At 37.3% G+C, this 14,944-nt stretch overlaps 2 protein-coding genes across 3 annotated transcripts; one reads left to right on the forward strand and one right to left on the reverse strand.

Moving 5' to 3' along the window:
* Positions 1-822: 822 nt before the first annotated feature.
* LOC129886528 (protein REVEILLE 6-like) lies at positions 823-13,380 on the forward strand. The gene is made up of 8 exons (XM_055961239.1): positions 823-1,156; positions 3,260-3,317; positions 4,528-4,651; positions 4,742-4,906; positions 4,995-5,120; positions 7,453-7,562; positions 8,897-8,956; positions 12,740-13,380. Exons 1-8 carry the CDS (start codon positions 915-917, stop codon positions 12,836-12,838), a joined length of 984 nt encoding a protein of 327 aa, XP_055817214.1. The 5' UTR covers positions 823-914; the 3' UTR covers positions 12,839-13,380.
* LOC129886529 (agamous-like MADS-box protein AGL61) lies at positions 13,368-14,800 on the reverse strand. Of its 2 annotated transcripts, none has more exons than XM_055961241.1 (2): positions 14,631-14,800; positions 13,368-14,185 (listed from the first exon to the last, which is right to left on the reverse strand). In XM_055961241.1, exon 2 carries the CDS (start codon positions 14,156-14,158, stop codon positions 13,712-13,714), a length of 447 nt encoding a protein of 148 aa, XP_055817216.1. In that variant the 5' UTR covers positions 14,159-14,185; positions 14,631-14,800; the 3' UTR covers positions 13,368-13,711. The 2 variants fall into 2 exon arrangements, with proteins under 2 accessions (XP_055817216.1, XP_055817215.1); XM_055961240.1 differs by having other exon boundaries at positions 13,368-14,169; positions 14,631-14,796.
* Positions 14,801-14,944: the final 144 nt, after the last annotated feature.

A 14,944-nucleotide genomic window follows, 5' to 3' on the forward strand; every position in this document is an offset into this window, starting at 1 on the left:
TTTTATTTATGGAATTACGCTAGGTATATGTTGTTGTATCGTTCACAATATTAAATAAATAGGAAACATGGACAACACTAATCCAAATTTTATCAGAAATGAACTAATACGAACCTGAATTTCATTTTTTTTCTTTTTTGTTCAGTTTTTTTAAAGTTGTCTAATAAAACTGAACTTTTTTCCTCATTTATATTTTTTAGTTAGACTTCATGACTTAAGATTTCTAACAAGTACAAGTACACACCACTACAAAATTTGTATTTATTTATTTTGAAGTTTGACAATGACAAGTGAGGTTTTTGAGTAGTTACGACTAGTGTGGTTTCACTTGCAATTTACAAAGCAATTTAAGTTCCTAATTATCTTTCTTTGTTTTCATTTTTAGTAAATTCTCTCATTTTGTCTACCCAACAATTACTATGTATAAGTTTAAATTTGGTGTGAATTTCTTGTTTTAGGATTCATATATTAGGACTTTATTTACACAACGAAGAAAAGTCGAATGAAAAAGCAGTCAATCGGTTTCTTAATGGTTGTATTTTTTAGAAAAAATAAAGACCAAATGAGGAGTAATTTAAGAGCATGTTTGGATTGATGTACTTTTGAAATATTTGGATAAATTTAAAAAGTGTTTATAAATATTTATTTTAAAATAAAAATAAAAATAAAAATGTGTGGTTATACTTGTATGATACAGCCAAATAATAAAATCTTCTAGAAGGTGCCATTTATTGAGAAATGCAAAACTCATTTCCACCTTCCAATTAATTACACGTGGAGGTCCGTGATCACTATTTTCCCTCCATTGTCATCTTCTATATATACATGTACTCTCTGCACATTCAACTTCCATTTGAACACTCAAAAAGCTCAAGTTTCTGTAGCTATATTATTATATTGATACACATACACATATGGTGTCTGTATATCCAACACCACCGGGTCAAGATTTCCACTACATGGGGGATCCGATGAAAACGGGTCTTATGGGTTTGCATCCCCTACAATCGGGTACTAATGGAGCGGCGGATATACATCCGGGTTTGGTGGGGTCCGATGATCATAACAAGAAGACACGGAAGCCCTATACGATTACTAAATCTAGGGAGAGCTGGACTGAGCAGGAGCATGACAAATTTCTTGAAGCTCTTCAACTGTGAGTCTCTCTCTGTTTATTACTTGTTTGTGCTTGCTTATGTTTCTTCCTGTCTGAGTTTGTTGATCCGGACTAGATAAATTGGAAGGGTTTTATACTTTTTAGTTTATGTTGTGTTTATTGATGAAATGCGGCAGGGGAATCGAAATCAGATGCAAAATTGTTTTCTTTGCTAGAATTTGAATGGAGTGATCTCTTATGGTCCATTCCAGCTAAATTGAACTTCTTTATTGATAAGCACAAGCCCGAGATGATTTTTTTTCTATATTTTAAATTTCATTCTCACTGATGTTAGACATTCTGACTATTATTCCAATAAAGGTATGGTTTTGCCTTTTTGCTTGATCATGTATTTGACATGTCCAAGCCTTTTTCTACTCATAAATTTAGTATCACGAAAAAAGGAGCCATTAACATTAGGCTGATGCTATTGTGCACCCAAGCTTTAAGGACTTGTTGCATGCTTTTGTATACGCTTCAGAGTTTATTGTAGTGTAGGACATTGCAAGTATCATTGTCTCTATTATCTGGAAGTGTAACAGGCTGGAGTCTTCGAATTTTCATCAGAGTCTGGAATTGATTTGATGATGCTATTCGAAGAATTAACTTACTGACCTATACAGTATTGCAGTTGATAATCTAAGAAAAGTATAAATCGGCAATGTTTATTAAATGACAGTCGTTTCTTTATTCTTTTGGGCTTTAAAGTAACGAAAGTGTGTGTGTGACATTCATGTAACCAGTTGCTTGCTAGATAAAAGATGACAGTAGGATACTTCCTTATATCGATTACTCTATTACCTTTATGTTACCACTTTTTCATAGTGGTCTAAATTAATTTTTTGAGTGATATTATAGCATCCAGGAAAAAAGTAGCAGGAAAATTTTGGGTACTCTGAAGCATTATGGTCAAATGCAGCACTAGCACATGGATCGGTTTCACGATTAGTTCTAGATCTTAGCGTATTCTAATTTTCACATAAATGGGCATATTGGGAGGGATTTATATATAGTGGAGAAGTTTAGGTTCTAGAAATTGGAAAGAACAACGAGAGCAAAGGCGTATTTTCGTAGAGAAATAAAATTAATAGAATGGAAACAAGCAAATGCGTTAATTTAGAAAGAACAATGGAGCCGCAGTAGTAAATCATCTATGGATGACGTGGGACTTGCTAAGGAAATTAAGTGAAATGAAATCCACTTTGGAACAGACGGGTGTATTGGACCACAAAGATGGACGCAGGAGCTTTGAATTAGGAGGACAAGGATCAACTTTTAAGTTATAGTATATCTGATGCAAAGTTGCCATGAGGTGTAACATGGTCAATGAGGATTCATACACCCGACCCAATTTGCTTGAGATTGAGGCGTAGTTGTTGTTATATCTGATGCAAAGTCGTCCTGGGACCTGGAGGCACTGGTTTTAAGCAGGCTGGCTGGCAAAATCTACCTATCAAAAAAATTAGCTAGTCTTAACCATAATCAGCACCATCTCCTGACCAGTTTCAGTGGATCAAAAAGTAGGAACCAGGAAACAGAACTCATCTCATTTTTTAAATAAATCTCACTCTCCCTAATTGTCATTGATGGTATGTGCTTATTAAAATCAAAACTACATATCAGAGGTAAGGAGAACATTATACGCCGCATTCTAAATGCAAAGTCTAGTCCTGGTAGCGCGACTTTGAGTAGGCTGTCAAAGCTACAGACTAGTAAAAAGAAAGACAAAGTCAATCAATCTATACTGGATGGTAACAATCTCTTGGCCAAGCTTCAATGGAGAGAAAAGTGGGAGCTGAGAAGAAAAGCTCCCCATCTGATGTTATCATCGATGTTATGCACTTACTATAATTAAATCTTGATATCAGTATAAGGAGAAGTCTTTCAAGTGATTAATCTGTCGTAGACGATATTCAACTTTGCCACATTGGTAAGCTATGTGTTAACACTTGTGACCTCTAGCTGAACAAGTTAACAAGAAATCGAGACTGGGATAGTTTTCATCGTCTAGCTTTAGGATCATGGGATAGTTTCTATTCTGAAATCTCAATTCAGGAGTCGTGGAAAATGCATATCCTAAATTTGTGACTTTTGTTCTTTCAGGTTCGACCGTGATTGGAAAAAGATTGAAGCATTTGTTGGGTCGAAGACTGTTATCCAGGTAATTTGTTTGGCAGATGGTTTTCATTTGTTGACTTATTTATTCTTTTTTGCGGCCTGGGAGAATATCTGATGTCTGATGTTTTCTGTAGAGAAAAGAAAAAAATGCTTTTCTTTGTTATCTGCTGGCTAAAATTTGCCTTCAGATTGAGAGAATCTTTTGATCCTAAGAGAAGTTAGATCCTAGTTGTGCAACATTTGCTTTTCTTGAATTGACTAGCTGTGTTTTTACTTAATTATGCATTTGGTGGTTTAGGGTAGTTTGTGCTTCTCCTGCTGTCCCTTTAACTTTTCAATGTGTATCATCTGTAAGCACAAAGAATGTGCGCATAAGAAACAACAAAGACTGTAAAGGAAACTGAGGATGGGAGTGGGTTCAGGGCTGCAAGGATGGTGGAGTGAGTGGTAGTCAGGGTGATATGTAAACATTGAAAGTAAAATCTAGGTATGAAAATGTTGTGTAGGCAGAAAAAAAAAAGTTTGGCAGTACTTTCTCTTGGATAGCGAGGGAGCCACCTCATACAGTTCCATTTTTTGTATTATTTCTTGTTTAAAATCAGTCATGGTGTTCCAGAATGCGACTTAAGTATCTCTCACCTGGACGCAGATATAATATCATATTTCCTCATCTCCTACCTCTCTATTTAACTACCGAGGCATGCAGGATAGAAAGTTTTCTGTGGGAACGCCCAATGACTTTCTTATATGTCAATGAAGACTTTAATTCAGCCAAAACGTATGTATGTGTGTGTCTACATACATATAAGCAATTTTCTTATAATTGTTATTTCTTCTTGCCCATCAACATTTGACATGATACCGTTCTTAAAACTGAAAAAAAGAAAGTTCTTATCTTTTGTTTATCTTATGCTGGCCCAAGACAATCTGCTTAGAAGTGTTCTTAATTATAAAACTTGCCATTTTCTATAACTTATCACACGTTTACAAGAGCCCTTAATGGTATATACAACATCTAATTGATGAGGAGCAATACTTTGCATAGTTTTCTGTCAAACTATTTAAACCCTAAATGTGTTGTCTTTTAGCCAGAGCATACAAGAATTAGTGTAAGAGAAACATCTGTTGTATGTCGGGGACAAACTAATATCAGCTCAATATCTGGGCCGATTGTGCCAGTTGCCTGGTCACACTTTCACTATTATGCTTTATATTTTGATATGTGTCAATGTACTAACGAGCAAGCTATGCAGATACGTAGCCATGCACAGAAATACTTTCTGAAGGTCCAGAAGAGTGGAACAAGTGAACATGTACCTCCCCCACGCCCAAAGAGAAAAGCATCTCATCCTTATCCACAAAAAGCTCCTAAAAAGGGTAGGGACAATGTCAATCATCTGTTTGTTTGTTACAAGATACTGGACTGAAACTAATTGTAGCTTGCGTTGTTGTATCTGCCTGTGACAGTTATGTCCCAAGTTGGCAGCATTCAATTTCAAACTCCTGGAGCTTTGCCTGAACCAGGATTTGGTATCGGGCCTGATCCTTTATCAGTGCCTGGAAATACAATTAATTTTTCTCCCTGGACTTACGACAATGTGCCTGCTATCAGCACGACACAGATGAGAAAAGGTATGTGTCTGCTGATTAAGGAGATATAAGTAATCTGAACAGCCTTGTTCTAGAAAAACTACAAGTTGAATTTTGTTATTATTCTCAGATGACGCACAATTATCCAGTCGAGTCGTCATGCAAAATTGCAGCAGCAATAGTAATGAAAGCATGCCTAGAATTTGTCAGACTAAAGAGGGCAATGACCAAAAGGAGAGCCGGACGCAAATGAAAGGTGCGTATTCTTGTTGGGTAAAAGATTGCCCATTCTTGTTGCTCAGGATATGCCAGTGATCTGGCCCAGTGTAAGTTGATGAAATATTTGTGACACTTCCACGACCTGTGTAGGCCTCTAGCTGACTTCTCGTTTTATTAATGTATTTCTTAGGTCAGATCCTTTTCCGTCATGCTTTCGGTGCATAGAATAATTAGAACAAATTTCATTGATCAAAATATAAATCTATATGGAACATGCATTGGCTTGTAAAGAAATTGTCAGTTTGTGCTTCATCAAAAGAAGTTGTCAGTTGTGCCAGTGCCCACTAACATGATGTAAAATGCATAGTAGAACTGTATGTTATAGCAAAGCAATCTCTTCTGCCCCAGTTGGATCTCGTAATGATCTTCCCCTTCTAACCTAAGTAGTGTATGACAGTTGGGCCTAAATGAGGTTTGGTGCTTAGGATGGATTGTGGAACGCCTGCTGATATGTCGAAGTAGTTGTTTTTGGTTGTTTCATTCATTATTTAGAGCTATTTACTGGTGGAAAAAGATTATCTGACCAACTGAACCTTATGGTGAAGGTTTCCCCGTTGTAGAAATAGAACAGTTTTTTTTGCTAAACTATTATCCCTCAGCCCCAACTCTTTTCACTTCTCTTCAAAATTTTATTTTTGGGTGGAAGTAACATTTGCTTTCCCCCTCGTGCTCTCAGTTGTGTATATGACTGGCTATTTCTGAATGTAACAAGGATCAGAATTTATACCCTTAGGCAAGGGGAGGTAGACCATGTTGAAATTGTATGCAAATCTCATGAGCATATACTGGCTATTTCATGTTTCATCAATAAAAATCAGTTTAGGGTGCAAGGCAGAGGAACTGCATTGGATGCACATGCAGAGGTAAAAAAAACATTTATTGGGAAACTGTCAGTGCAACCTGAAATAAAGAAAATTGTTTGTGATCAAATTGGGACTTTAGTCCATCAAGTAATTAAAGCAAATATAGTGTGTTGCGAATCCTGGGATCACATTATTGTGTTCAAAATGTCTCCTAGAAGCCGTCCAAAGATTGATGTTTGAATGTCAATTACACTGTTGAGTATTCTGGTTGACAAATGCAATTCACGATAAAAAGGTACCTAAACATGCTGATGATTTGCAGTTCGTTCCAAAATTCAAAATATCATCAGTGTGTAAGCTATTTATTTTGTCATCTGTTAAGCGCATATATTGATCTAACTTTTTTCTTTATTAGCTTGTACATGTGGTCTTTTCATGATATGTTGTACTAGAGGTGTCATAATTGTGCTATCTTTCTAGATCCTTTTCCCATGCTTTCCTACTTTTTCAAATGTACAATACAAACTTCCATTGTAAAAAGAGAGATGGAGATGACTTCCATACGGGGTCTATTCTTGATATTCGGGCTGTACAATAGGTATCACAATCATGCTAACTTTTAGTTCCTTCCCATCTCTCCCTACTTTCCGTTGCACAAGGCCAGCTTTTCATTGTTAAAAGAGACACAAAGATGCCATGCCTCTTTCTTCCTCAACTCATGGTTACTCTAGGACTCCTCGTGATTTTAGCTCTTATGATCTTAGCTTAGCTTGAATCTACTTGATCAAATAACACATTAAAGCTGGTGACATTACGAAGCACCTGATCACATTCCATACTGATTGTTGTGATAGTTTAGAGATAGCTCAGCTCTATGAGAACCTTCAGTGAACTTAGAGTAATCAGACAGAATATGTTGAAACTTGAACCAAAATCCAACAAGATTTTTCTATAGTGTTCTCAGTAACATTTTTTTACCAAATATTGGAATGTATAGGCAAAGGAATTGTTCACGGGTTAAAATCAGGTACAAGAAGGAAACAGAGAAGAAAGTTGAAAGTACTAGGAAATCCAAGGGGAGCCAGGGAGATTTTCCCAGAAAAGAGGGTTGTTAGGACGAGATTGAGAAAAATGTATTATCACATGGCATTTGTATTGCATTGCACATGATAACTGTACTTTTTGCAGCTGTGGGTACACTTACAAATTCTAAGAGTAGTTGGGTAGCATTCAGTCTGTTAAGGGTAAAGGGAGCAAGTTTGAATTTTTCTGATGCTCTTATTTGTCCTATATTGCGTGTACGCAGATGGAAAGAGGCTATATTTGGTTTCCCTGTGCTCTTTATTTTATCTTCATTTAGTTCATCTGTTCATGTCACTAAAAGGATTTGTTGCAGTACAAAGGCGGAGATCACTGCTACTGCTTTCTTTGCAGTTATTTTTATCTGCACAAAGCTTTGTTGATTCAAAATATTGATTGGTTTTTCCTTTGCTTTGTAAATTGCAGTTATGCCAGACTTTGCTCAAGTTTACAGCTTCATTGGCAGTGTCTTTGATCCAAGTACGAGGGACCACTTACAGAGACTAAAAAAAATGGACCCCATAGATATTCAGACGGTATGTTGGAATTAATTTAGCAGACATACATATATTGATGTTAGTTCCGGTTTGCATTTCACGTGATGTAAAGTTGTGAACAAAGAGAGGTGCAGAGACACTTATGTTGCATGTTATAACTCTGTACACGAGGTGTATATCCTAGCTTGGGATTGAGGCGTAGTTGTGTTTATTGTAAATGAGGTTTAAATCTGATACTCAGTATCTGATACTACATGGGGTGACCTTCTTTGACTACCATGGTGATAAGTGAACTTGAATGGTTAATTTTATAGGTTAACAGTTGAAACGTGTGACATGGGTTAGGTTAAGCAAAGTTGAAATACTATTCATCTTTTTGAAAATGGACAACTTTTTTTTGTTCCAGGAATAGAGTCGGGGGGTGTTAGATGTGTGCATTATACATTACAATTGGCCAACGATGAATCTCTACTATCTCCAATTAGTATTAGATCCTTGGCCCCTATTTGTTTCATACTATTGGGAGTGTCTGAAACCTATGAATTTTAAGTTTCACATTGACACACAAAACTGAAGAGAAGAAGGAAGTATCCTGATCTATTTCTACTCTTCGACATGCATGTTCTGGAACAAAAAGAATCCAAAAGTTATGAAGGCAATAATTGCATGCTTTTTAGGCTACTAAGGTTCAGTGTTTTGTTCTTAGCATGCTCACTTTCTCGATTACCTAAGAGCCTCTCTTATTAGAGGTGTTTGCTAGTCCATATCTGAGGTGTCAGAATTATCCCCTTAACAGCTTCTTTAGATTTGACATTTAGCAGTCACAGTACTGCTGACATGATCATTTTGAACTTTCTTTTTGGGTGTGTCTGTGGTTCGCTTTCCCTCGTTTTCTTATGGTTACTGAGCCTGATATCATGTTTTCTAGGTAGATAGGAATTGAGACTTTCAATGGTCCTGTCTTCTCTGCTTGTGATAGGCTAGGCTCCTTCGTATGTTCTTTTTAATATACACTAAACCATACGTCTTGGTTTCAATGACTCCCCAAGCAATGACCTATTTCTGAGCAAGCAAATGGATGTCTTACTCTAGATTCCCTTTTCAGATTGCAAAATCTTATCCTGTCCCATCTTTATTTGTAACTCAAGACTGCAAATAGACAAGATGAATTTCTCTCTCACTCACTCACTATCTGCAAATTGCAAGTAAAGGCTTGGTTCCTGGAATATTACGTTCTTCAGATTATGGGGAGGATGTTAACTTTCTTTAAATCAGACCTCAGATATCCACTACTACATGCTGCATGTTGACATGGCAGTCTATGAATTGCTTCATCTCACTTGACTGAAAGATACTGTTTTGTTGGTTTACAGGCACTGATGTTGATGAAGAATCTATCCTCCAATTTATCGAGCCCTGAATTTGAGGATCATGTAAGTCACAATCTGTCAATTTCATCATATCTTAATCAGTAAAGGCGTATGTAATGTGATCTAATTAGAAATCTCAAGGAGTCTTAACTCTTAATAGAGCTGGTTTTGGGAGGGATTAGTTTTCTGTTTTATTATGGTTTCTGATTTGTCAAGACGTATTTTCTTTGGAGAAGGGTCAAATATACCCCGTACTATTGAAAATAGTTTAAATATACCTTTCGTTATACTTTCGGGCTAAATATACCCCTCCTGTTATACTTTTGGTTCAAATATACCTCTCTCATTATATACTTTGATACAAATTTGCCCTTAATTTTAACGGAATAACACTTGAAAAACTCAAAAATTAAATAATTCATTCCCAATTTTAAATATTTAATTTTTTTAGGAATAAATAAAATTTTCAAGTACTAATTTGATTTTTTTCCCCCTTAGAAATGACAATACAAAATGCATCGCATAATTTTAAGTACTAAATTGGAAATGAATTATTTAATTTTGAGTTTTTCAAGTGTTATTCCGTTAAAATTAAGGACGAATTTGTATCAAAGTATAATGAGAGGAGTATATTTGAACCGAAAATATAAGAGGAGGGGTATATTTAGCCCGAAAGTATAACGAATGGTATATTTAAACTATTTCCAATAGCACAGGATATATTTGACCCTTCGTATCTTGTTGTACCCGTGATGCAATAGTTTGTAGTGTTAAGAAACCAAGTCCAACTCTACAAAATTCCTTCTAGGGATCCTCATATGCTGAGTTGTACTTGAGCTCCGGTTGTCTTGGGCTTTGACCACTATAGCACAAGTTCAGTGTCTAGCTTGCTGGATCATGAGCCTAGACGTAAGTAGGCATTCTCAAATTGTAGTTGGGAGTTACACTTGTGACTGATTTAGATTTTACTATATACAACAACAACAACAACAACAACAACAACCCAGTGAAATCCCACAACATGGGGTCTGGGGAGGGTAGAATGTACGCAGACCTTACTCCTACCAAGGTAGGACGGCTGTTTCCTGGAGACCCTCGGCTCAGTAAAAGCATAAATGCATAAAAAATGTTAGATAAGAATAGAAAATTAAAAGCTTTATGAGAAAAACAACAAACAAATAACGAATAGATGACAAATAAATAAAGACTAATAACAAATAACGATTAAATAAATAATGAAAGCGTCACAGGTAAAATTGAGTAATCAAAGCATAGAAAGTAATAAATAATAACAGAAATAACAGAAATCAGAAGTCAAAGCGCAAGAGATCGTAATGCACTACTACACCTATGAATAGAGAAGAATAACGAGACTATGAACTAGCCTTCTACCCTAATGTGGGTCCTCCACACCCTCCTATCTAAGGTCATGTCCTCCGTAAGCTGTAACTGCGTCATGTCCTGTCTAATCACCTCTCCCCAATACTTCTTCGGCCTACCCCTACCTCTTCTGTAACCATCCATGGCCAGCCTCTCACACCTCCGCACTGGGGCATCTGTGTCTCTCCTCTTCACATGTCCATACCATCTCAGTCGTATTTTCCGCATCTTGTCTTCCACCGAGGCCACTCCTACCTTGTCCCGAATAGCCTCATTTCTAATTCTGTCGCTCCTGGTGTGCCCACACATCCATCTCAGCATTCTCATCTCAACAACTTTCATCTTTTGAATGTGAGAAGTCTTAACTGGCCAACACTCCGCCCCATACAGCATAGCCGGTCTAACCACCACTTTGTAGAACTTGCCCTTAAGTTTTGGTGGCACATTCTTGTCACATAGCACTCCGGAAGCGAGCCTCCATTTCATCCACCCTACCCCAATACGATGTGTGACATCATCGTCAATCTCCCCGCTGCCTTGCATGATAGACCCAAGATACTTGCAACTACTTCTCTTTTGGATGACCTGAGCACCAAGCCTAACTTCAACATCAACCTCCTGAGGTGTCTCACTGAACTTGCACTCTAAGTACTCTGTCTTTGTCCTACTCAACTTAAACCCTTTAGACTCCAAGGTATGTCTCCAATCCTCCAGCTTAGCGTTAACTCCGTGGCGAGTCTCATTGATCAGGACTATGTCATCCGCAAAAAGCATACACCATGGCACCGCACCTTGAATTTGTCGCGTCAATCCATCTATCACCAAGGCAAATAAAAAAGGACTAAGAGCTGATCCTTGATGCAACCCCATCACCACTGGGAAGTGCTCTGAGTCCCCTCCTACTGTCCTTACCCTGGTTGTGGCTCCCTCGTACATGTCCTTGATCACCCTAATGTATGCCATAGGTACACCTTTAGCCTTCAAACATGTCCATAGTATTTCTCTTGGGACTTTATCATAAGCCTTTTCTAGGTCGATGAATACCATATGCAAGTCCCTCTTCCTCTCCCTATGCTGCTCCACCAGTCTCCTCATAAGATGGATGGCTTCTGTAGTTGAGCGTCCCGGCATAAATCCAAACTGGTTCTCTGAAATAGACACGTCTCTCCTCACCCTCATCTCTACCACTCTTTCCCACAGTTTCATAGTATGGCTTAGTAGCTTAATACCTCTATAGTTGTTGCAACTCTGGATAAAATATCTTTCCTTGATACATCTCTTGTTTTCACTCTCTGTTCACCTAGCCGCATGCATCCCTTCGGCGGCTCTCTCTGTAGTCGCAACCAAGGACCCTTTGTTTGCAGTAACAACTTTTGATTACCACAGCATCCTTTCAATCTTTAGTGTTTTTTTACATTCTACCATTGTTCTGTTTGGTCAACGGCATCACATCTTCTTACCACCTTCATTCGGGTTCCACCACCACTAAGTTATCTAAACTTGGCTTTGGTTTAGTTTTTGTTTTTGTTCTGAAAGTTTATGGCATTCTTTGAAGCGACTTGAGTTTGAAAATGACTTTTGGATTTATTTTTGTTTTAATCTTTTTTTGAGAAGTTACATTTCCGGATAGTTTTTGGCTTGTGAAGCACATCTTGGTTCAGCTTCCAGAAATATCTGTTTTTAAAATAAGCTGTTCAATTATTTTTTTCCAAACCAGATTCTTTCTAAAACCGAGTATGCCCCAAGAAACGTCTCACAAATACGAGAAGCTTCTCATAATAGACAAGAAAATAAATCATTTATAAATTCTAGCTGTTCCTGTTGGACTAAAGATTTGCAAATCTCTATCCTTCTATTGAGATTTAATTTTCTTTTCTTCTTTCTTTTTGACGTAAAAAGTTTCTTCAGCTCAAATCTCTGTACCTTCGTTAGGGTGTTATTTTTAATCAAGTTCAAAAGAAAATAAGTAGTTACGCTTGGTGGCTCCAATGTGTTTTTTGAAATTGCTTTTAGAAGTTGTGGGTGGGTAATTTGACTGAAGTTGTATGAGGCAAGAACTTGTACTCTACATAAAGAGGTCAGTCATCACCAAGTGAAAGTCAAGAACAGGAAAGAGCCCATAGAGCCGAGCTGAGCGGAGCAGGAGTCGTTTTTGAAGGTTCAATTAATCGAGGTTTAAATTTGACATGACTAGGGTTCAGCTTGGCTCAGCGCATGTGCAATCTTCTTTTCTCTCTCTTCTTTCTGTGAAGAAAGTAAACAGTACAAATGGATGTTGAGAGAAATAATTCAAAATGAATTAGGACCTGGAGTTCCATTGCTGTGGATCTTTACCTCCTCCATCCATTGGGGTATTTCACTAGCCTGTAATTTTTTCACTAGGATAAATGTTGCATATCATGAAAGCTATATGAATTGGTCAATTATCCTTTGTTTATCTCATTCGTTGTCTCATGCTTGGTGCAGAGGAGATTGCTTTCATCATATGGCTTGGGCGCTGAAAAAGCTAAAACGGACCTTTCTGTAAAAACTGATTTTAGAGGGAATGCAATCCAAGCTATCTAGGAAGCTGGAGGAAGGTTCAGATGATTCGTGGTCATTGCATATGGCTGGTGGAGACAATGGTACGAAGAGAACCGTATAATGAAAAGTTGTGCGGCTTGTGTATCTAGTATGTTCATATGCTTCGAACTTGCAAGTTGCTCGTAGCATTGCCATCTGTATATATTGTTGGGAGAACAATGCGGGAGTAGTGTTTGCTTTGAGAGGTTGTATGTACTTGTCGAGAGTAGATTTGTGTAGGGCTTCAGCTGTATTATAGGTAGATTATGTAGTGCTTGTGTTGTATGTTATGGAGGGCTGTGCCCCTCATTGGTTTTGTCCTACAAGCGTGCAATGAGTCGGACACTTTGTAGCAGTGTGTTTGGCATACTGTTTGAGATGTTGAGAGATGCTTTTGTGGTTTTGAGTAAATGGATCAATGACCTGATTGTTAAACATTCTGTGTAGATGGAAAGGAAGCAAAAGGCCTAAAAGTGTTATAATGCTTCAGTACAGAGAAAACATATCCCAGTTAGGGAGATATCAATGCATCTTAGTTACAACCATTCCATTTCCTTTAAAATGCTTCAGTATAAGAATAAGGATTCATGATTGGAACAAAGTAAAGTAAACTTGCTAGACACAACAATGGCTCAGAAACTTTACTTTGTGATTGCATCTTTCACTACTAAAAATATGTATCAATGAGGAACTAATCAAACACTACTATCTCGACTCTTCTAAAAGAGAAAAAAAATAATCAAAAAACTAGTGCACCTTTTCATGCAAGTCACTTCTTCTATATCAGCGAAGTAGTATGAAAGTTAAAGAATCCACGATGTACCTAAAATTCTTGATGTATAGAATTTAGTATATTCAGTTAGAGGTTAAATCTGCCTATGGTAATCCAAGATCCTCATTCTTTGAACTCCAAATCATCCCATTTATTTTGTCAACGACTTTCTTCTTCATCTCTTCCATTGTGCGATTCAACTCCTCAAGCTCATCCATACCCATATCTTTAAGTGGCACCTCGAACAACCTCTCTTCATCTTCCTTTGTCTCAATTACTGCATCCTTCTCTGCCTCTTCATGAACCGGAACTTCATCGTGCTCCAGAGCAGACGTGGCAGCAATGTAGCGGTTCACGACGTTGTCAACAGAAGGATGACCAAATGCAAAGATATTACCGGCCAAAGAAAACGTGATCACAGCCGCTTGAGTGTCGCATCTTTTGACCAACTCCTTGGTTTTCTTAAAAAGACCTTGTCGACGTTTTGTGAAAGTGGTATGCCTTTTAGCTTTATCCTCAATTCTCTTGATTTCAACTTTTGTACGTACCATGGTTGGCAACACTGCAGTAGAAATTAACTTGCAATTTTGAAAGGGTTTAAATCTAGGGTTTAACTTTTCCAACCTCTTTACACATAAAAAGAAGAAAACGTACTAGTAACTAGAAAATTAAACTCTAGATCTTCAAAACCTACTGAACTAATCGGTAAAAATTGTTCTGATACACTTTAGTCCAACGAGGGTAAAGTTTGAATTTGAACATCCAACTTTTTGTATTATTTTCCCAGAACAAGATAGAAAACTACTAGAGATCACAATTTTATAAAGTTGAAACAAGTTGAATAAGAATTCATTCAAAAACAATAAAAAATGAAACTAGTACTATTACTAAACAAAATATCGGGACGGATGTTGTTGATAATATAGAAACCTGATGATTCCATTGAAGTTGATAACAAGTTAGTACAAGCTAATGGATACACAATCTACTCAGAAGAATGTAAAATCGAGAGAGAGAGATTACCAATGGCCCTTTCTCTGCAAGACGGAAGAACTTCGCTTTGCCGCCAAAGTAACAGACGCGCCCTTTTTGTTGATGCGAGAGGAGGCACGGGACGAGGGTACTGCGAATCTCTCCTCTATATATAGGGGCGGCAATTCATTTAATTGCCCGTGTGAATTTGAGGTTTTTTAAAAGAAAAAAATATACGATTGCAATACAATTAACATATCCAGAAGAAAGTATTTATATAACATTTTTCTAACTTATTTAAATGCTTAACAACATCACAATTTGAAAAAGATATGTTGCTCGACTCCCCAAATAATAGCGCTTTT

The sequence above is a fragment of the Solanum dulcamara genome, chromosome 4 (genome assembly GCF_947179165.1).
Source record: "Solanum dulcamara chromosome 4, daSolDulc1.2, whole genome shotgun sequence".
Lineage (NCBI taxonomy): Eukaryota > Viridiplantae > Streptophyta > Magnoliopsida > Solanales > Solanaceae > Solanum > Solanum dulcamara.

Excerpts from the sequence above, each read along its gene's own strand:
- LOC129886528 (XM_055961239.1), top strand. The coding sequence starts at position 915 with ATGGTGTCTGTATATCCAACACCACCGGGTCAAGATTTCCACTACATG. Across the intron at positions 4,652-4,741 it reads ACAAAAAGCTCCTAAAAAGG|TTATGTCCCAAGTTGGCAGC; the intron begins GTAGGGACAATG and ends TGCCTGTGACAG. Across the intron at positions 4,907-4,994 it reads CACGACACAGATGAGAAAAG|ATGACGCACAATTATCCAGT; the intron begins GTATGTGTCTGC and ends TATTATTCTCAG.
- LOC129886529 (XM_055961241.1), bottom strand. The coding sequence starts at position 14,158 with ATGGTACGTACAAAAGTTGAAATCAAGAGAATTGAGGATAAAGCTAAA.